At 59.5% G+C, this 19,525-nt stretch overlaps 2 protein-coding genes and 2 long non-coding RNA genes across 10 annotated transcripts in view; 2 read left to right on the top strand and 2 right to left on the bottom strand.

Annotated features, from left to right (window-relative positions):
- Positions 1 to 4,797, bottom strand: part of KCNJ10 (potassium inwardly rectifying channel subfamily J member 10) — a 28,820-nt gene extending 24,023 nt beyond the window's left edge. Inside the window, exon 1 of the mRNA XM_059147160.1 lies at positions 4,610 to 4,797. The gene's annotated coding sequence lies outside the window, so the exon portion shown is untranslated. The remainder of the gene's footprint in view (positions 1 to 4,609) is intronic.
- On the top strand, positions 644 to 10,831 carry LOC131815354 (uncharacterized). 5 transcript variants are annotated; one of them, XR_009347674.1, is made up of 4 exons: positions 644 to 693; positions 1,053 to 1,205; positions 1,661 to 2,705; positions 10,743 to 10,831. It is a non-coding gene; the product is annotated as an uncharacterized LOC131815354 (long non-coding RNA). The 5 variants fall into 5 exon arrangements; XR_009347673.1 differs by having other exon boundaries at positions 972 to 1,205; XR_009347672.1 differs by lacking the exon at positions 644 to 693 and having other exon boundaries at positions 854 to 1,205.
- Positions 5,859 to 14,077, bottom strand: LOC131815355 (uncharacterized). The gene is made up of 3 exons (XR_009347677.1): positions 13,990 to 14,077; positions 10,521 to 11,158; positions 5,859 to 7,081 (listed from the first exon to the last, which is right to left on the bottom strand). It is a non-coding gene; the product is annotated as an uncharacterized LOC131815355 (long non-coding RNA).
- Positions 11,688 to 17,966, top strand: KCNJ9 (potassium inwardly rectifying channel subfamily J member 9). Of its 3 annotated transcripts, none has more exons than XM_059147158.1 (3): positions 11,688 to 12,401; positions 13,833 to 14,698; positions 17,046 to 17,966. In XM_059147158.1, the coding sequence occupies exons 2-3, from the start codon at positions 13,852 to 13,854 to the stop codon at positions 17,375 to 17,377; spliced, it is 1,179 nt and encodes a 392-aa protein (XP_059003141.1). In that variant the 5' UTR covers positions 11,688 to 12,401; positions 13,833 to 13,851; the 3' UTR covers positions 17,378 to 17,966. The 3 variants fall into 3 exon arrangements, with proteins under 3 accessions (XP_059003141.1, XP_059003140.1, XP_059003142.1); XM_059147157.1 differs by having other exon boundaries at positions 11,689 to 11,881; XM_059147159.1 differs by lacking the exon at positions 11,688 to 12,401 and adding an exon at positions 12,892 to 13,047.
- Positions 17,967 to 19,525: the final 1,559 nt, after the last annotated feature.

Genomic DNA, 19,525 nt, shown 5'->3' with positions numbered 1-19,525 from the left:
GGCCAACAGTGCTTAAAGGATTGGAAATGGAGGTTTCTGGGGTCTGCTGCTTGCAATCTTCGGGTGAAGCCATCTCTGCAGGATGGGCCCGTTGCCAGAGAGTGGCTTTTCTTGAAGTTCCCTCGAAAGTTGAATAACCGGCTCTTGCATCCGTACACCCCACCCCACCCCCACACTCATAAGCCTCTAATATCACCGTCCTCCGCCAAGAATCAGCATCTAGGAAGGTGTCCTACCTAGAATCTAGCTGGCTGGAGGCACTCTGTTCCTCAGAGCTGAGGGGTCCAGGGAGGGAAGAGAGGCCTTTGCTCTACGGGGTCAGGAATGTCCAGGGCTGCAGGGGCATGACCGTACCCCAGAGGCGCCCCCGTGTAATGAAGGAGACAGGACGTCCCCTCCCAACATTCCCATCGCGTTGGGCATCTGGGCAAAGGAACAGACACAGGGACAAAGGACAAGCAGAATGCTGAGAAGCAGGGGTACAGTGGACAGGGCGGCTGGGGAAGCGGGGATGGAAATGGGGGGGCCTTGGGGGGTGAGGCCCGAGGGAAAGGAGGGGTGAAGCCCGAGAGCTGCCGGGGGGACTCCTCCTTCCCCAGAACAAGGTCTGAAGACAGCAGGGGAAAGTCTTCTACAGAGTATCCCGAAGACCTTGATTGGAGTTTGCATGTGAAAACCAACGGGGATGTCTGGGTAAGAAAGGGACCAGACGAAACAGGTGCTCTTTGGTGACAGTTCCAGTGGAGGGAAGGGGAAAGGGAGGGACCCAAGGAGAAAGACAGGCTCGAGTTCAGGAGGCTGCTGTGGGCGCCAGGTGACCGCCGACAGAGGAAGGGGCGGGCAGGCGGGCGCGCAAGCCCGAGTGAGGGAGACCCGGGCACCTGAGAACAGGCAGGGCCGCGCGGGATGGGGGAGCTGTGCGGTGCAACCAAGAAGCTGGAAGGGAGAAGTTGCTCTGAAAGGCCCAACAGACTGTTTTAGGGGAACTCAGCCGCCGAGGTCACACCTACTGGGCCGCAGCTGAAGACGGGACATCCGCCTGCTGCAAACAGGGGAAGGAGCCACGGCTGAGGAGCCCCAGCCCACGTGACGGCCCAGCTGCGGGAAGGAAGACAGGCATCTCCTCCCGCCGTCCCAGACTCGGGAAGGGTAGAAGGACAGAAGCCGGGCCTTGACGGCTGCTCTGCAGAAGAACCAGGGAGTGGGTAAGGGAGCCGGGAGAGCCCATAGAGTGGGGTCAGACAGTGCGGACAGCACAGCAGCAGGCACGCTTTTTAGGACCTAAGCGCTGTCCCAAGCCCTCCACAAAGTCTGACTCTCAACCCCGCACTGTCACCGTCCTGGGTAAAGATGAGGGTCTCAGGGCAAAGTGCTGGAAGCAGGACTGAAACCCAGCAAGTCTGACTCCACAGCTGCCCTCTTCATAGCTCTACCTGCGGCCTCCCAGGCAGGGCCTGAGCAGGAAGGAGCCCTGGGCCAGCGCCTCAGAGGGACGGGCCACCTGGAGCAGTGTCCCCGGCCCCTGACAGCTGCCACATCATCCCTGCGCCGATCGCTGAGCGGCACGTCCCAGCTCCCCTAGAAGCCTTCACGATGGGCTTGGGGGTCTGCTTTCGGTGCCAGTAGGTGGCCTCCTGCTCTTTCCCCATCTCCATTTCAGATCTCTTTCCTTGAATGGGATGTGCTTCCCGAAGTCGAACCCAAGTTCTTCCAGCGGCAGCACCCCGCCTTTCCAGGGCCTTCTGCCCCTGGCAGGAGAGCAGAAGGGCCCAATACTTTGACCTTAGGTCTTGAGAAGCCAGAAATGCTCCTGCTCTCAGCCCCGGCTTCTCTGGGCCACCCCAGCAGGTTCCTCCTTCCCACATTCCAGAGCCAGCCCCTCCCTTCTGCCCACCGCCTCAAATCCAGCTCTGCCGACAGACACCCACGGGAGAGTTTTTCCCACAATCCCCTTCTCTTTGCCCTTTCAAGGTTCTGGTGGGGGAGGGGGTGAAGAGGGACTGTGCCAGGGCCATGCACACGACAGCAACATGTATGTGAACACAGGATGAAGGAAGAAAATCACTGAGCTCAGCCCGTGGGACGGACGGGGGAGGGGCACACCCTCCAAGTCTGTGAGCTGCGCCCACCGACCACCCTTCACCGGGCACCCGACACTCGGAGTCCGAATCTGCCTGCTCGTTATCCTTCTGCGGTTCCCTCTCGGTGGCCTCTCTGCCCCTTCCAGGGCCTCATCACTGTCCCAGACAGCTTGGCCTCAGCCTGGACGGTGGCACTGACCAGTCAGGCAAGAGAAGAATCTAGGCCGGGAAGGGGAGGGAGAGCGGAAGATGTTTCCTCCCGTCCTACATAACCCTTGGCAGCAAAGTTGGGGGCTCCATTGCCCGATGCCTCTTACTCTCCCCACCAATGCCAGGGGGCTCAGCCTATCGTCCACATTCTGTGCAGAAACCAAGCATCCTGCTAGGAGGCCCAAGAGGCCTTTTCTCCTCTGAGGAAGCGTGTATTTCTGTATGACTCACCCCCAGGGCCCTAAAGCCCCCATCCCACCAATCCCAGGATGACCCCAGAGGACGTCGTGTGAGACCACCCAGATCCAAGTGTCCCAGCCTCTCCGGTCCCTAGGGAGCACAAGGGAAGGAGGCCCCTGGGTCTCTGGCCAGGCCCTTCCCTTCCAGCCCAAGCCAAACCAGCTGGAGCTATAGGTGAGCTCGTGCGTGGAGGTGCGGGTGGGGCACCGCGCACCAGTCAGCCGGGCACAGGGAAGAGGCGGGGGTCGCCTGTGGCTGCCTCCGGTGCAAACACGAGGGACCCTAGACTGGAAGTGGGGCTGGTGTTGGGAAGACCCGGCTTTTTTCCCCGCGGGGTAGGGGCAGGCGTAGGATTTGGCATTAGAACCACAGAAGGAATGGGCCCATAACCCTGCCACTCCCCACCCCTCCGTTCCGTGGAGTCATTGCCATTCGATACCCACTGAGACAAGTTGGCTGCTCTGGCTCCGGCTGGGGGGGCACCGCTCAGAAAACAGCAGCTCCTTTCAGGACCCAGGCTGGCAAGGGCTTTGGGAGGCTGGACTGGCCCGGATCACCCCCCAACACCCCCTCTCTCCCTCCCTCGCCACCACCACCAAAGGACAGAGGGGCGGGGAGAAGGGAGTTGGCGCTGCCTGGGCCATGCCTAGTCCTCCGCTGAGCGGGCCTGGCCCCGCTCCCTGGCATGACGCCGTGCCTCCCCCTCCCTCACTTCCTGCTCCCTGAAGAACTAGCTAGGACCCAGGACACCTGCTTCCTTCCCCACGGGGTCCTCCAGACCCAGCCTATGCCCTGAGGAGGAAGCAGACCCCACCCCTGGGCACTGGACAGTGCCCACCCTTGTGAGAACATGTTCAGAAAGTCATAGAGGGCAGGGAGAGATTTTGGAGACGGAACCCAGTGCAACTCAGGCGCGGCTGCCGGCCCCTCCTCAGGCTCATTTCTTGACACCCTCCAGGCCCCGCTGGGCACCCCTAAACACCCGTCCCCACACGAGGGCCCCAAATCTTCCGTCTCCTCCTCTCTCCTGCCTGGACCTCCCTAAAGCAGTCCCAGTGGGGAAAAAAGTCAAACACCCAGGCAAGGCAGACCAGCCAAAAAATGCTCAGCAAGAATTCATATTGATAAGCAGCATAACCAGGCTTTGAGCCTTTGGGTCCAGATTTGTGCCCTGCTTCTCTGCCACCCCCAGTTCCCATCAGCCTCACCCTGGGTGCTTTGGTAATAGGAATGAAATCTCAGGTGACCGACTCCCACCGTGTCCCGGTTTTGTTCTCCTACCCATTCCACCCGTCCCGGGACTCCGCTCTCTGCCCCCAACTCAGGAGGCTGGAACCCTCGCCTCTGTCCTAACACCAGCAGCCTTGGTCAGTTCCTGGCGCAGGGGGAAGGAGTGGGATGGGGAAGGCATCTCCTGGCCTCCTAATCCCGCAGGAGCTGCTCCGCCAGGCTCTTCCTAGGGATCCTACTGGGATACAGGGGGGGAGGGGGGCCAGAGGGGAGGAGGGGAGAGCTGGAAGAGCCCACCAAGGGGAAGTGGAGGGAGGGGGCAGGACGGGCAGGGGTCCCAGGCACACCAGGCTGCCAGGGCTTCCGAATCCAAGCTGTATGCGTCTTTCTGGCCATGCGTGAGCTTGTGATCAATGGGTGTCACTATGTGAGAGTCACTGCGTGGGGAGGGGGACGGGCTGGCACGGGAGTGGGAGTAACCTGATGATCCTGGGAAGAGCGGGCGCTGTCTTGAGGCCTGTGTGGGGGATGCGTGGTCCTATGCAGGCGGTGGTCACTGTGTTCCCTGAGAGGGCTAGGATGAGATGCCAGGTCCGCCTCGGAGGAAGGACATCAAGAAAGCCCCTTCCTCAAACTAATGCGCCTGAGGTGACCAGCTTTGGCCAAGCTTCCTTCTCGGGGAGTCCTTCCCCGGAGGGTCCGTTTGGGGTTGCTGAGGTGGGAGGCTGGGGAGCAGGCTCTAACCGCTGAAGCCAGACAGGGAAGGGCTGGGGGCCCACATCTCCGGAGTGAGGTGGTTGGCCAGGGCGGGGCAGCACTCCTCCTCCGTCACCGCCAGGGGGGCTTACCTTGGGTCCGGAGTGGAGTGGTCCCTCGGATGGGCAGCGGGACGGACGGACGGACGGACGGACGGGGCGGGCAGGAGTGAGGAACCAGCTGAGCGACGGGCAGAGCCAGGACTCTTAAACCCGGAGCTGGGATCAGATAAGGGCTGGTCCGGGGGCCAGGGCCGGGGTCGGGCCGGCCGGGGGGCAGAGCTGGGCCGGGCCGAGCCGCCCCCTCCCTCCGCAGCGCCGGAGCCAAAACTTCGTGTGAATGGAGGGGCCCGGAGGGGGCCGGCGGGCGGGGGCGGGGGGCTGCGGCCGAGCCAATGGGGACGTGGAGCGCCAGGCCCGAGCTGCCGGGATTGGAGGGGCCGAGGCGGGCGGGGCGCAGGGGCGAGGAAGCGGAGCCCCAGACAGATGGAGGCGCAGGGCCGAGAGCCGCGCCCGAAGAGCGGGACCCAGACAGACTCCGGGAGGAAGCGGGACGCGAGACGATGGGCGAAGCGATAGGGGCTGCGCTGGCACGATGACAGGGGAGAGAGGAGGAGGCGGCGGCGGCCGTGTCGGGACCGGGAGAGGGCGCGGCGGGGCGGGGCAGGCCAAGTTAATGAGCTGGAAATGAACTCGGGACGGCCCGGTGGCCCTACGCGCGGCGCGAAGGGGCGGCCGGGGCTGGGCTCCGGGGCTCCGGGGCTCCGGGGCTCCATCCTTTAGCACCACTGCCTGGCCGGTCACCGTCCCCTAAGCACTGCGTGCAGTCCCGGGTGCCAAGCGCGCGCAACAGCCTCCCCCGCCCGCAGCCGGCTGTGTCCCGGTCCGGAAGGGCGGCTGGGGCGGGGCGCGCAGCGCAGGTGCGGGGGCGCGGGAGGCCGCAGAAGGGCGAGGTCGCTCTACTTAGGGGGTCCTGGCAGATGTGGGGCATCTGACAAGGACCCTAAAGAATGCTGGGGATTCGGGTCCTGGGAGATGGTGGGGAGGACGTTTGAGGCAGAGGGAACTGCAGTCACACAGTCCTGGGGTGCGGTGGGGCCTCGGAAGTACAAGTCTGCGTGGGAAACAGCCTCACACTGGCCCCCTAGACTAGACAGAGCTCAGGTGGTGGTTCTCAACCTTTTCGTCGCCAAGGACTTCTTTCCGTATCTGAATGCGAGTTTTGAGAGGTGCTTACCCACAATCTCCCACCCTCTGCATTTATTAAGGAAAGAATTATTTCCCTGATTTTGTTCACCATCAATACTTAGATATTTAATTACTGATCAGTAACCAGTATTATCGTACTGAGTTGATATACATCTTGGGGGGGGGGGGGAAACACAAACTAAGAAACTTGACATTGTTAGTTTAGTTTTGTTTCTAAAAGCCATAGGATGAGAAATGTACAGGGCACACAGGCTGCCCCTCAGGGAGGGCAGTGGGCGACAGGGGCGGGTACCACAGGCAGAGTGTCTGTGTTGGGGGAAGAGCTGGAGTACAGAGAGGAATGTGCAGTTCAGGGTGAGCTCTGAGCTTCTGGAGGCCAAGGAGGTCCACGGAGGCTCTTGACCCAAGGATGAAGTCATAGCTGAATTTTAGGAAGGTAAATCTGGAGGCAAGCCAGAAGGTCTGCAGGGAAACCAGACAGCAAGCCCAGAACCTTCATCCTCCCTCCCCTCATCTTCTCTAATCAGTGCATGGACTTTGTGAAGCCCCTTGGGCCTGTCCCCTTCCTCTCTGCTGCATCACTGGGCTGTGGTCTGGGCCACAACCTAGACCCGGGACCATTCCAGCCTCATCCGCCACCACTGGCCCTGCACGCCCGAACCTGCTGCAGCTCCCTCCTCCAGCATGGAAGGCTCCGTCCTCTGTTCTCCCTGTGTCCTTGTTCTCCCTGTGTCTGATGTCCAGCCTTCATCGCTGACATGGCTCCGGCGACCATCACTGATCCCATGCAAACCTCTATCTTCATCCTGAGGCTTTCCCTAGAGCCTCACGGGTCCAGCTGCTGGCGGGGGATTTCCACTTCCACCGGGCAGGCCCCAGACCGAACTCACCATCTTCCTCCTCGAGCCTCGTGACTTCTTTATTTCTGTGTTTCTCCAGGCCAAACAGATTTTAAAACCGAAGTGACCTCTCCTCTTCACCCCTCCCTCTCCCCCAGCCCTTGACATGTCAGCTAAGCGACCAAGTCCTGCCAGGTCTCCCTATGCTGTATTTCTCTTGGATGTCCCTTTCTATTTCAAGGCCACTACCAGAATCAGGAAGGTCACTAACAGCCCAGGACCTGGACCTACCCTTCACCCTTTCCTGCATTCTCAAAGGAAGAGGCAGCCTGTCATCATCATGTCAGTCCCTGTGTTCTTCTGTCAAACCCCAAACAGGGTGCCCCTTGCTTACTGGGCACAGTCCAAGCTTTCTGACACTCAGGGAGGAAGGAACCCAAGGGCAGGAGCAGAAGAGATACCTTCTGGTGAGGGAGAAGTCTCTGAGGAAGTTCTTTCCAAATGGTCTTTGCCTTTCCTGCAGAACAGAAGAGCCATTTGTTGAACATCAGGGTGAGGACGGGCCTGGGCAATTAGAAAGAGCTTAGAAGTTCTAGAACAGCACGGTACAAGACTGTGGGAAGCACGGATAGCTGGCATTGAGCTATAGGTTTCTAATTTAAAAAGAGTGACTTAAGGGAGCCTGGGGGACTCCGGACTTGATTCCGGCTCAAGTCATGATCTCAGGGTCCTGGGATCGAGCCCCACATCGGGCTCCCTGCTCAGTGGGAAGCCAGCTTCTCCCTCTCCCTCTCTCGAGTTCCCTCTCTCGCTGTGTCTCTCTCTGTCAAATAAATTAAAAAAAAATTTTTTTTAAACAAAGCAAAGAAGTCTTAAGGGCACCCGGCTGGCTCAGTTGGTAGAGCATGTGACTCTCGATCTCGGGGTCAGGTTGTGAGTTCAAGCCCTATGTTGGGCATAAAGCTAACATGTATTTAAAAAAATTCAAAAGAAGTTCTGAGATAGTCACTAGGAAGCCAGTAGGGAACCAATGGCCAAGGACTTGGGACATCTGTGAGTGTTTATGATGCGAGATAGATGTATTACGTGAGCCTCTGAGAGGCTGGGTGACTTGCCTGTGGTACTGTAGCTAGAAGATGTCAGTTCTGGAACTCGAATCCACATGTATTTGACTCCAGGGCTTGTCTCAGGGTAACACTAGAGTGAATCTTCGTGTGTTAAATAGAATCTGAATCATCGACATGCGCACAGGTTAGTGTGACAAATCGGCCAGGCTGTGAAGCCTACCATGTAAGAGGGTCTCCTGGGATCCACGCCGCACCGGTGCAGCGAGGACCCATTCTGGGTCACCTCTAAATGGCAATCATGGGAACTGTCTCTCTCTGAAGACCTCTCCTCTTCTGTCAGCTTAGCAAATGGTGTCTTTCTCATTCTCAATTGCTTCTTTTGGACTCACTCCTTCCAACTTTGGCTTCATGTTTTCTCTGACCTTGTTCTGGAAAAAAGTAGAGGTGACTCTATCCTGTGTTTACTATAGGATTCCGAGAACATTTTAGCTCAACAATATCCACAAGTAGTGGGCACCTCGTAGCGGGACGATTCAGACCACAGAGGAGAGCTTCGAGAGAGGGCCTGAGCTCTGGCGCCCCGGTCACGAAAGGACGGCTTAGATAAACATACCCTCTGCCTTCAGCAAGTGCAGTATTCATAAACTCACACTTCTGAGACATAATTTACGTGCTCCCATTACTAAAGGATTCTTCCTAGAAGTTCTTTAACTAGGTGGCTCCTCTAGTATCTTTCCAATGGGGGCCAATGGATAAAAATTCCATTAATACCCAAAACACTGTGGCAGCGGGAAGGCAACAGGGAATAAAGAAACAACCAGGGACCAGGAGCTGGGATGCCTGGGTTTTTAGTCCTGTCTGCTCTCTTGGGGCCCATCCCTCACTTGGAGAGAGACCTGGAGAGTCTCACTTGGAGAGACCTCACTTGGTCTAATTCTAGACCACCTCCAAACACCAGGACTTTTAAATCCTGGTCATCCGGCACCCGATCCCATCAAGCAAGACAGACCTGTATATGAGAAGGCTCTGATCCTCCAGCTATGCTAGAAAGAGCCAAAGGGCCAAAAATGTGCCTCAGACTCAGGGGCCCAGTAGGGTCCCACCTGTCCTGGTGCTGGGCTCAGCTTCTCCCCATGTCTCTCTAACCTCCAGCTGCAGCCACTGCTTCAACCATATCCTCTTTCAGCTCTGACTCTTCTAGGGCCCAGACTCCCCCGAAGTTGTGAAAAATTATTATAGTTTCTGCCAGATGGGCCTCCCCTGTTCCATTAAACCCATATCCTCAACCATCTCCTGTTTTCCCATCATACTTCCTCTCCCACCTCCAAGATTTTACCCGAGAAGTCTCATGATCTCGCTCAAGGAAACCTTCCCAGACTGGTTAGTCCCCGGGTTCCCACATACAGCTGCACGGTTTGTGCACTGCACAAAGGCACTCACAGAGGGGGCAAGTTGAGAGCTGAACTGCATCTACCTTGCCAATCCTTACACCCTGGCTCAGAGTTGCGCCCACTTGAGGCATTCCCCTTTTTATTTTTATTTTTGCCCCAAAGTACCACTTGCTCTCCAAGCTACTTGCCATAAGGAACGAACCTGCCCAGAGCCGCCTCCTTTTCCTACTTGGTAACGAGCTTCCTGATGGACCACCGATGTGGCTCCAGCTCTGGCCCTCTCACCCTCAACATTCTCAAGTTCCAAACTGACAGGTTTTACTAATTCCTTGTAAAGTTGCTTGCTCTGTCACAAAACTGAAAGCTGGGATCTTGCCTATTTTTCTGTACCCTGGAACCTAAGAAAACTTGCTTTCCCTCCCTCTATTCAAGTTCAGTGATAAACAAGGGACTGGAGATAGAGGCCGGGTAAAGTCCCCGGACCTGCAGGGGTGGGTGAATCAGAGGCGGGCTGGTGGTCAGCCAGAATGAGGCAGGGGGCTGCCGGGTACCCTCTGAATGCCCTGCCAGCCCCATCACCCCCCCCCCCAAGAAATGGGGCCAGTGCTATGCAAATGAGCTTTTGCCCAGGGGTCCGATTTCATCTCTCTGAGCTCCTGGCACAGCAGAACCAACGTGAGCAGCCGCTTGGCAGGACAGAGAAGGACAGGCTTGCAGTCCCAAGGCTCAGGTGACAGGGCCAGACCCAGGAGACGGGGATGGTGACTGGGACTTTAACAGCCCTCCTGATGCCAATCTTGGGCTGAAAACTTGGTATTTCCACTTAGAACAAGAAACTTGGGCACGAGTGCTGGGGAGAGGAGGGCAGTGGACCGGGAGTGCCCTCTGCAGGGCTCAGTAGGCGGCACCAGAGCAGAGGAAGGCAGCCCAGGGTGGGGATCTCAGGGGGTGTCTGGGATGGGGGCAACAAGAGGGAGAAGGAAGATCTAGCTAGCACTTACTGAGGACTTCGAGGGGGCCAGGAATTGCCTCATGGAAGCCTCAGGACAATGCCCAGGAGATGGACAATAGAGTTATTCTCATTTCTTGGATGAAGAAACTGTTCAGAGAGGTTAAGCAACCTGCTCAAAGTCACCCAGCTAGCAGTGGACGGAGTTGAGACTTGAACCTAGATCACTGCCTCCTGAGATTATATTACGCAGAACTACTTTTTCCAACTCAGCAGATCATTCAAGCAACTTCTAACCCTCTAGTGTCCATTTCAACATCTCCTCTGGTTCCTATCTTCCTATTCCGACTTAAAGGGATCTGGAGAAGAGCAGATCAGCATGTTGGCTATGACAGTACCCGTCATAACAACGGCCACTTGTATACCACTCTCTGCTTTTAATGATTCCCCCGGGGTTAAATGAGCACTGAAATATTCGTATTTCTCCAAATTCTGCTCTGATTTTTATCGGGGTCCTGACACCCATTTCTGTGGTGATGATCAACTTACAAGAATGGCTGTGCGTGCTGCTTTTTCCTGCAAGACTGTGTCTCTGCACACATTTTCATATGTGAACATAGCAGCTGATTATGTCCCCACATCACACCTATTGCGTTCCCGAGGTCCCGTGGTTTTGTGACGAGCCCGCGGTGTGGCAGGGACACCCTGGGGTGAGTCTAACCACCGTCTCTGCCTCTGTGACATCTGGCAAATCATCTTTCTCTGTTTCAGCTTCTCATCTGTAAATGGAGATCAGACCCAGCTCGTGGGGTCCCTGTGTGGGCTGTCAGATGAGTCCTCTAGTCCACAGCCACCGCTCGATGAATGACCGGCAGTGACGTTACCGTGACGTGTCTGCACATCTTTGTCCCCCCGCTGGACCGTGAGCTCCAGGTGTGCAGAGACCAAGTCATCTCTGTAACCATCCCCCACCCAGCACACTGCCCAGGCCTTGGCCTCCACGGAAGTTTGTTGGATGAACGGTTTTAAGCCTAACCTGGGCTCTTCTCTCCGTCGAAAGTTTGGGTTGTTTCTAGACTTTTCGCTGTTAACAAAATACACTTAAAGCCCTTCTATTTCTTTTGCCTTGTTTGATCTGCACGCCCGGGGAAGCAGGCTGAAAAGGGATATTTGCACGTGTCCTTGCCCTGTGAAAAACAGAACAGCTGTGATTCAAGGAAGCGACGCCAATCCTTTGGGTCACATTACAAATCAGTGACAAAGATTAGAACACTTGACCCCACCCCCCTTCCCCAGGTGAATCTTTCTCCTCTCTAGCTACCTCCTTCTGGATCAGGGCGCCCTCTTCAAAAATTGGAGACAGCGTAGTGCCTGCTGGAGAGAAGAGCTGGCACCCAGAGGCCCCTGCTGGAGGTCGTGAGCTGCCAGCAACCAGGGGGCCCTCCGAATCCCCGGGAGACCAAAGGTCTTATTCCCAAACACATCGGGCCTGTATTTTCTCAGAGCAAGAAGCCTCTTAGGGAAGAGCGTGCCGGCTTTTCTTTTCTTTTCCTTTTTTCCTGAGGGGGTGAGGAGGCGAGCTCTGAGTTGTCCAGGAGGAGGGACTTGGGCTAAAAATAGCTATGGCGTGTGGCTCAGCCTCCAGTGGTACCCAGGACCGGGGAGGGGAGGGGGATGCTCCGGAGCTGTCCCCAGACTGGTTGCTGTGGAAACGAGAGAGGAGCAGGGGAGCCTGGGAAGTGGGGATGACACAGATAGCAGGTCCTAGCCAGAGCTGCCGCTGCATGTAGGAGAAACAACGGTGTCTGTGGCTCCCACCCTCCACGGGGGCCGGGGAAGGGGTGGTGTCAGGGGCATGGACGCTACGCCCCAGGGGTCTCTGCTGCCGGCTACTCTCCTCTCCACGCGCTGTGAGTTGAGTTGCGGGGGACTTGGGTTTGGGCCCCTAAATCCAAGGCAAGTGGGGGCTTGGGAACAGCTTGTTCCTGAGGGAGTTTTCACCAGATCCTCTCCCACAAAATAAACCCTCTCGCTGGCCAGCACTCCCCAGGGGGAGAAAGGGCAATCCAGGAAAACGTGGCACTGGGGTCTTCCGGAGAGGGCTCACAGCATGCACAAGAACTAAGAAGGAGCAGGCTGGGGGAACAGGGATCTTCGGAGGGAAGGTGCCGAAATCAAGGCTAGTTCACACTTTTACTTCCCCAATGAGGAACATGCGGCCTCCACTCAGGAAGACAGGAGGGGCCACGATCAAAGTAAGGCCCACCTAGACGCCTGTGGCGATGGAGAGCAAGACAAATCTGGCAGCGATCAGACTGTGGGGTTCCTCCCACCCCTGGGAAGACAGATCTGTCTAAGCAGGCAGATTGGGGGTCAGATAACCTAAGACCCTGGGAAACATCTGGAAGTCCATCTGGGGCTGATAGTAGGGTAAGTGGGACGCAGGGGCTTCTCTGCATGACTCGGGGTCTCCGAACAGTCCGTGTGCATAGAGAGAACTTCTAGAGGACATCCCTGGCGGCAGGCAGGGCAAGGGAAGCCCACTCTGGGGGGAGGAGAAGACCCTAGTCTTCATTGGACCCGGTGTCCCCTGACTCCTCTTGCAACATAAATGTGGGGAGGGGCATCCCTAAGCACCAAGCTATCTTTTTTGGGTTTCCCTCCTGCCCTCTACCCTAGTACACACACACACACACACACACACACACACACACGGCCTCCCAAGGCCTGGCTGCAGAGCACCTCATTCCAGAACTTGAATTCTGGAGACCTGGGTTTGGAGTTGCATATCCAGGCGGTGTCTCCCCAGGATCTGGTCAAACATCCAGGCCATCTGTGGTCCTTGTCACATTCCTCCCGTCCACCCCACCCTCCCCCACCCCAGCCAACCCAGGTTTCCCTGGAGTGGGAGGACAGAACAACCCCCAGGAAGAGGGGAAGGCTGGAGAGAACCAAGTCCTTCTTCTAAACCTTTCCTTGTAGGGGTCTGGGGCCTAGGGAGGGGCTCTGGACCTCTCCCCCAGGGCACACTGCAGCTCAGATCGCTCCTCGGGGGAAGAATTTGAAGCAAACTCAGGTGGGCTTCCCTTGGAACGGGAGCTCTGGGCCAGATGGCTGGGGGTGGGGGGCTGTGCTTAGGGTAGTCAGTGAGGAGTGGGAGGCTGCCGGCAAAAAACCGGAGGGAGTGGGGCGGTAAATGTGGGGGCTTAGTGCTTCGCCGGATCTGGTGGAAGAGGGCTCAGGAGGAACAGGAGACTCCCCGGGGATACGAGCCTAACTCGGGCTGAACTTTGCGCGCCCGGGCTGTCCGCCTGGGTCTCCTCTCTTGCAGCCCTTCCAACGCCCTTCCAGGCTGCCTCCGCGGGGGAAAGAACCCAGGGGCCCGGGGGGGGGGGGCGCAGACACCCAGCAGCGATGAGCGGGAGGGGTCTAGTGCTCCGGGAGGGCTTGGAGTGGGCACGTCCTCGGGCGGGGCTGCTCAGCCCGGGCCGCCGGAGAGGTCGCGCTGCCTTTCCGCCCCCCGCGCGCGTCTTCTCCGCCCGCTGCGGGAGGGCAGGCAGCTGCGGGAGGGGGCTGAGCGCGCGCGGGGCGCCGGCAGGAAGGAAGAGGAGCGCGCGGGGGTCACGGTGAAGTTCGGCCGAGCGGGTCCCGGGCCCGCGCAGGCCGCAGCCAGGGCGCGCGCGGGGGCGCTGGGGCGGGGGGCCGTGTCCGCGGGCTGGGGGCGGCGGAGGGGGGCGCGGGCAGCCGCGGGGAGGCGTGGGGGCGGCGGTCGCAGGCGGCCGGGGCGGGTTGGGGGGGGTTGCACCCTCCGAGCCGCGCGGTCCCGCGAGCCTGACGGCGCCGCGCGCTCCGGTCCCGCAGGCCCCCTGCGGCCGCCGCCATGGCGCGCGCCGGTGCCCCCCGCTCCCCGGGCCGCGAGCCCCCGCGCCGCCGCGGCCGCCAGCGCTACGTGGAGAAGGACGGCCGCTGCAACGTGCAGCAGGGCAACGTGCGCGAGCCGGGCCGCTACCTGACCGACCTGTTCACCACGCTGGCCGACCTGCAGTGGCGCCTCAGCCTGCTCTTCTTCGTGCTCGCCTACGCGCTCACCTGGCTCTTCTTCGGCGCCATCTGGTGGCTCGTGGCCTACGGCCGCGGCGACCTGGAGCACCTGGGCGACGCGGCGTGGACGCCGTGCGTCAACAACCTCAACGGCTTCGTGGCCGCCTTCCTGTTCTCCATCGAGACGGAGACCACCATCGGCTACGGCCACCGCGTCATCACCGACCAGTGCCCCGAGGGCATCGCGCTGCTGCTGCTGCAGGCCATCCTGGGCTCCATGGTGAACGCCTTCATGGTGGGCTGCATGTTCGTCAAGATCTCGCAGCCCAACAAGCGCGCCGCCACGCTCGTCTTCTCGTCGCACGCCGTCGTGTCGCTGCGCGACGGCCGCCTCTGCCTCATGTTCCGCGTGGGCGACCTGCGCTCGTCGCACATCGTCGAGGCCTCCATCCGCGCCAAGCTCATCCGCTCGCGCCAGACGCTGGAGGGCGAGTTCATCCCGCTGCACCAGACCGACCTCAGCGTGGGCTTCGACACGGGCGACGACCGCCTCTTCCTCGTGTCGCCGCTCGTCATCAGCCACGAGATCGACGCCGCCAGCCCGTTCTGGGAGGCGTCGCGCCGCGCCCTGGAGAGGGACGACTTCGAGATCGTCGTCATCCTGGAGGGCATGGTGGAAGCCACGGGTGCGGAGGGGCGGGGGCGGGGCGGGGTGAGGCTGGCGGGGGGTGGGGGGTGTCCCCTGGGGGGTGGTCACCGGGAGCTGCACAGGGCCCGGAGCCCACACGCAGCTAGCGTGTGCCGCGCGGCCCCGACGCACGGGGCCTCGGGGTTCATCTGGTCCTAGCGAAGGTCACTTCCGTGCTCGTTTTCAGACGGGAGGCTGCCCGAGGAGAGGTTAAGGCAGCTGTCCGTGGTCGCGGGGAGGTCAGTGGATAGGGCGGGGGCAGTGCTACTGGCTGCAAGGTTTGATGTTCCAGAAGCGCAAGGACGGTAAGTTCGGGGGTTTCCCACTGTGGAGAGGTCCAGGCCCCTGAACTTGGTGGCACGGCTCTCCCATGGCCCAGAGCATGCCCAGCCTGGACCTTAGGAGCAGGCTGACAGCCGGTCTCCCTCCGTCTCTGTTTCCCCACCCATCAAAAGACTCTCGGCTTCCATCGACAAAGGAAATAGACGGTCTTAGCATTTCTGGCCCCTTTCCAGAAGGAGCGCTCAACGCCCCTGTGAGGTCAGGACTCAGGCCCATCCCGTGCAGCGTTTGGGAGCAGGTGGGAGGGCCCAGTGCAGCAGCACAGATGAGGTGCTGCCAGACTTGACATCTGGAAGCGGGAGGATGAGAGAAGCCTAGCGGGTGAGCACAGGGCGGTGAGCTGTGGCCTCTGCGGCTTCCCAGGCTGGTGCCCTCAAACCCATCTCCTGGCCCTTCCTGCCCAGCCTCTGGCTCACCACCCTCTGCCCCAGTGCTCCCCACTGCCTCTTTACTAGCCTGCATCCCCCCACCCCCACCCACGCTCCTTCTAGCTCCCGCTCCTTCACCTGCTCACCCAGGCCCTTCCCTTGCGCTCTAGCCCCTGTCACTCTCCTGCCAGCCCCAAGACAGCTGCTGTCCTTGCAGACAGGTCCCTACCCGGTCCTCTCCTCCTCGTACCCCCAGCGCCTCCCTCTGTTCCTCAGAGACCTCTCTCCCCAGTGTCCCTTCTGCCTCTTCTGCCCTTCCCCCACTGGACACTTCCTATTCCAGCCTTCACGGGAGGAACACCACCGTGACCCATGTCCCCAGGCTATGTCAGGGCTGGGCTTACAGTGCCGAGACCCATCTCTGGTTAGCTACCGTTCAGGCTTCCATTCTCCCCTGCTCTGAGGTGGGCATGGGCTGGGGGACAGACCCAGGCGTAGAAGGAGGACCGCTTGTCCTGGTGAGTGTGCCAGTCCAGCAGGGAGGACGGAGCCCAGCCCCGGGTTGCAGAGGACTGGGGAGGGTGGTGTGGAGGAGACAGGGATGGGAGCTCATCTGACTTTTCTAGAGAGACCAAGTTGGAAAGGGTGGCAATATTTTGGGTGAGAGAGTCAGGATTCAAAATGCTTTTGAAAAGCAAGGATAATGAGCCAAAACCCAACAAGATGACATTTAAAAGGAATAAATATAAAATTCTACATTTAGGCTTTAAAAAAATCACTTATGTAAGCACCGCATTGAAGAGCTTTGGTGAAAAAAAAGAACTGGGGGTTTTAGTTGGCCACAGGCTTAATGTTGCAGCACTGTGATTTTGATTCCAAAAATGTTTATGTAACGTAATCTTGCGCCCCGTTAGCTAAAGCCTCATGGCCGGAAGAGAGAGAGAGGAGGTGAGCCCTCTCCTGTGCAGGTCAGGCCCCAGCGGGGTATTTATCATACGCAGAGTGCTGAAAGGGTCCTCCTTGGTCATTCGGGTTTGCAGTCGAGAAAGTAATATTTCTGGAAGCCAGGTCACCTGAAGAAGGGTGGAGAGAGCCAGGGGTGTTCAGCCTGAAGAGGAGAAGACACGACGGGCCCCGAGGTTCCCGAATGGGTGTCAAAAGGCAGGGGAGCAAAAGCAAAGGTGGCGATCCTGGGGGGGCGGATCTGACTGGGGAGGCAGATCTGAGCTCTTCCTAAGAACAACCGCTGAGAGTGTCCCACCTGGGAGGCGGTGAGAAGCGCCAGCTGGATGCCCAGTCGTGGGGAGGCTGCGGTAGGAAGCCCCGTGTGGAAAGGGAGGTTGGACTAGACGATCCCTAAGGTCAGTTTCAAGGTTCAGCTTCTCTGATTGGCATCCCCCGCAGAGAGGAGGGGAGAGCCTGAGCTGGAGGCTGAGTTCGGACCCACTCCCAGGGGAGAGAGCTGGGCAAGGTATAGGAGTTGAGAAGGGGGAGAAGACAGGTTGGACCCAAGCGGGCATGGGAGGCCCTGGCTGAGGAAGAGAGGGAGCAATGTGGGAATCGGGCTGTGGAACGAGAGCCAGGAGAGGGAAGCCCCGGGCTGGGATCCCCCCTGACCCGTGCCCCTCCCCCCAGGAATGACTTGCCAAGCTCGGAGTTCCTACCTCGTGGACGAGGTTCTGTGGGGCCACCGCTTCACGTCAGTGCTCACCCTGGAGGATGGCTTCTATGAGGTGGACTATGCCAGCTTCCACCAGACCTTTGAGGTGCCCACGCCCTCGTGCAGCGCCCGGGAGCTGGCCGAAGCCGCTGCCCGCCTCGACGCCCATCTGTACTGGTCCATCCCCAGCCGGCTGGATGAGAAGGTGGAGGAGGAGGGGGCCGGGGAGGGGGCGGGGGCAGAGGCTGGCGCTGACAAGGAGCAGAACGGCTGCCTGCCGCCCCCAGAGAGTGAGTCCAAGGTGTGACCCGTTCCCTACAGACCCCTGTGGCAGGGCCAGACACTGGTACCCGGGAGCTGGATGTCAGAGGCCGAGAAGGAGGCAGGCAAGAGCCCTGGGCATGTGCTGAAGCTGGGGAGCCCCCTCGGAATCTTAAGCCTAGAATCCAGTAGAAGGGAGGGCATCTGATTCCATGGAGGGTGGGGACGGGCGAACATGCCAGCCTGTGTTTGTCCTTCATGTCTGTTCAGGGGTGGATGGCTGGAGCGAAAGGTGGACTGCTGTGGGCCACATGGGGAGGTGGTAGCGGAGTGAGGGCTGCTGGGGGCTCCGTAAACCGGCAGACAGAGGTGGTGCACTCGGGGCTGCTGCTAACCCAGAGAGAAGGACTTGCAAGTTCTAAAAAGGCACCCTTTACCCCCAGGCCGATGCCACCCCAAACCAGCGTACACAGCGTGGGGAGCAGAGCGCGGGCTAGATTTTAGTCCCCCCTCGTCTCCTCGGCCAGCCTCCGGTGTATGGCACACCTGTCTCGCTGGACACAGTGGCCGAGCTGACCCAGAGGAGAGGAGGCTAGATGGTAGGTGGGCAGAGATGAGGGTCACCATGGTGATGGGGGGAGGCGTGGCTGCAGGCGTGGCTCAGCGGGGTGTGAATGACCTTGCCCCCGGTGCAGGAAAACAGGCGGCGCCGGACCCCGTAGCAGGGCCTGGAAAGGAGAAGAGGAGAACCAGGGACCGCTCTTTTCTGAGAGCCAATGAGACCTCAATAGCGCCTCGGAGGCAGGAGGTGGGGGACATTCTGCGGAGCAGGAGGGGTCAGGAGAGAGATTCAGAAAGTGAGTTCTCTAGACCTAGGACACAGGGGCCCACCGGAAAAAAAGAAAATTTGTCTTGGGGCCCAGCGACAGGGCATTCCCAGAATTCCTTGGGGCACACCAAGTACAAAGCAAGGACCCCACGAAGGTGGGGTGGGCATTCAGAGCGCACTGCGCCCAGGGAAACAGAGAAGTCAGCCCCTGCGGCAACTGGACAAGGTATGTTCCGGACTGAGCCAGAGCCCTCCCTTGGAGCAGAGGGCGGGAGGGCTTGGTGATGGGAAATTTAGGGAGAATGAGTAAGCCGGCGGTTACCAAACCGGAGTGTGCGTCAGTCACCTGGGTGGCTTGCGAAAGCACAGACCGCTGGGCCCCACTCCCAGAGTTCCTGACTCAGTAGGTCTGGGGTAGAGATCCAAAACTCGTCTTTCCAGCAAGTTCCCAGGTCATGCTGACGCTGCTAGACTGGGGGCTGCCCTTGAAGAACCACGGCCCTACACAGAAGACTTGGGAATCGTATCAGGAGTAGCTGAAGGGGACGGAGGAGAAGCTGAGAGGGAGCGGAGAAGCTGGGCAGTAGCTGAGGGGAGCGGAGGGGGGCTGGGGTTGCTGAGGAGAAACGGAGGACATGGGGGGCAGAGACGGAACTGTAGACCACCGTGGGTGGGAAAGGGGACCCTGAAGCCCAGGCTGACAAGTTAAACTCTGGGCCTGGGAACGCAGCCATCAGGGGAAAACTCGGGTGATAAGCGTGGGATGGTGTTCAGGGAAGATGAACAGGCGAGATAGGGAAACCCCCGAGGGGTTGCTGGGCAGGGGCTGGGGCTGGAGCGGGACGGGCCTCTGCGACCCGAGAGTGAGGCCCTCATAGGACTTAAGAGGCAGGATTGAACACGATGTGAGGCGAAGCCCGATGTGTCTGTGGCCTGATGTCTGCCCAGCTGGGGCCACCCGCCCCGCCCCGGAGACACGGTTCCCGCCCCACCTCCACCCCTCCCGGGTCATCGAATCAAGGGAGGGGGCAGCCCTCCAGGATGGGGAGGGAGAGCGATGACAGCCTCGGACAGACCGAGGTGGAGGGGCCTGCGGCTGGCCTCCTGAGAGAAAAGGATGGGTCCAGGCAACCACTTACTCCTGCAGCACAGCCAGGCAGGGACCTCCTCTCCTTGGTCCTGGCCACACCCTGCCCCTGTGCTTTAATAAAAGACGGAGCCCCTCGGGGGAAAGCAGCCCAGTCGGCTCCATTCCAGACTGGGAAGCCGAGGTCCTGTGGGTCCCGGGGCCTCCTGCAAGCAGGAGAGGGGGCCGGAGAGAGCTGCCAGCACGGGTGCCCCAGAGAAACAGCTCTGCCTCAGGTC

Source organism: Mustela lutreola, chromosome 14 (genome assembly GCF_030435805.1).
Source record: "Mustela lutreola isolate mMusLut2 chromosome 14, mMusLut2.pri, whole genome shotgun sequence".
Lineage (NCBI taxonomy): Eukaryota > Metazoa > Chordata > Mammalia > Carnivora > Mustelidae > Mustela > Mustela lutreola.
The sequence above is the reverse complement of the archived record's forward strand: the minus strand, read 5'-3'. Positions and strand labels throughout refer to the sequence as shown.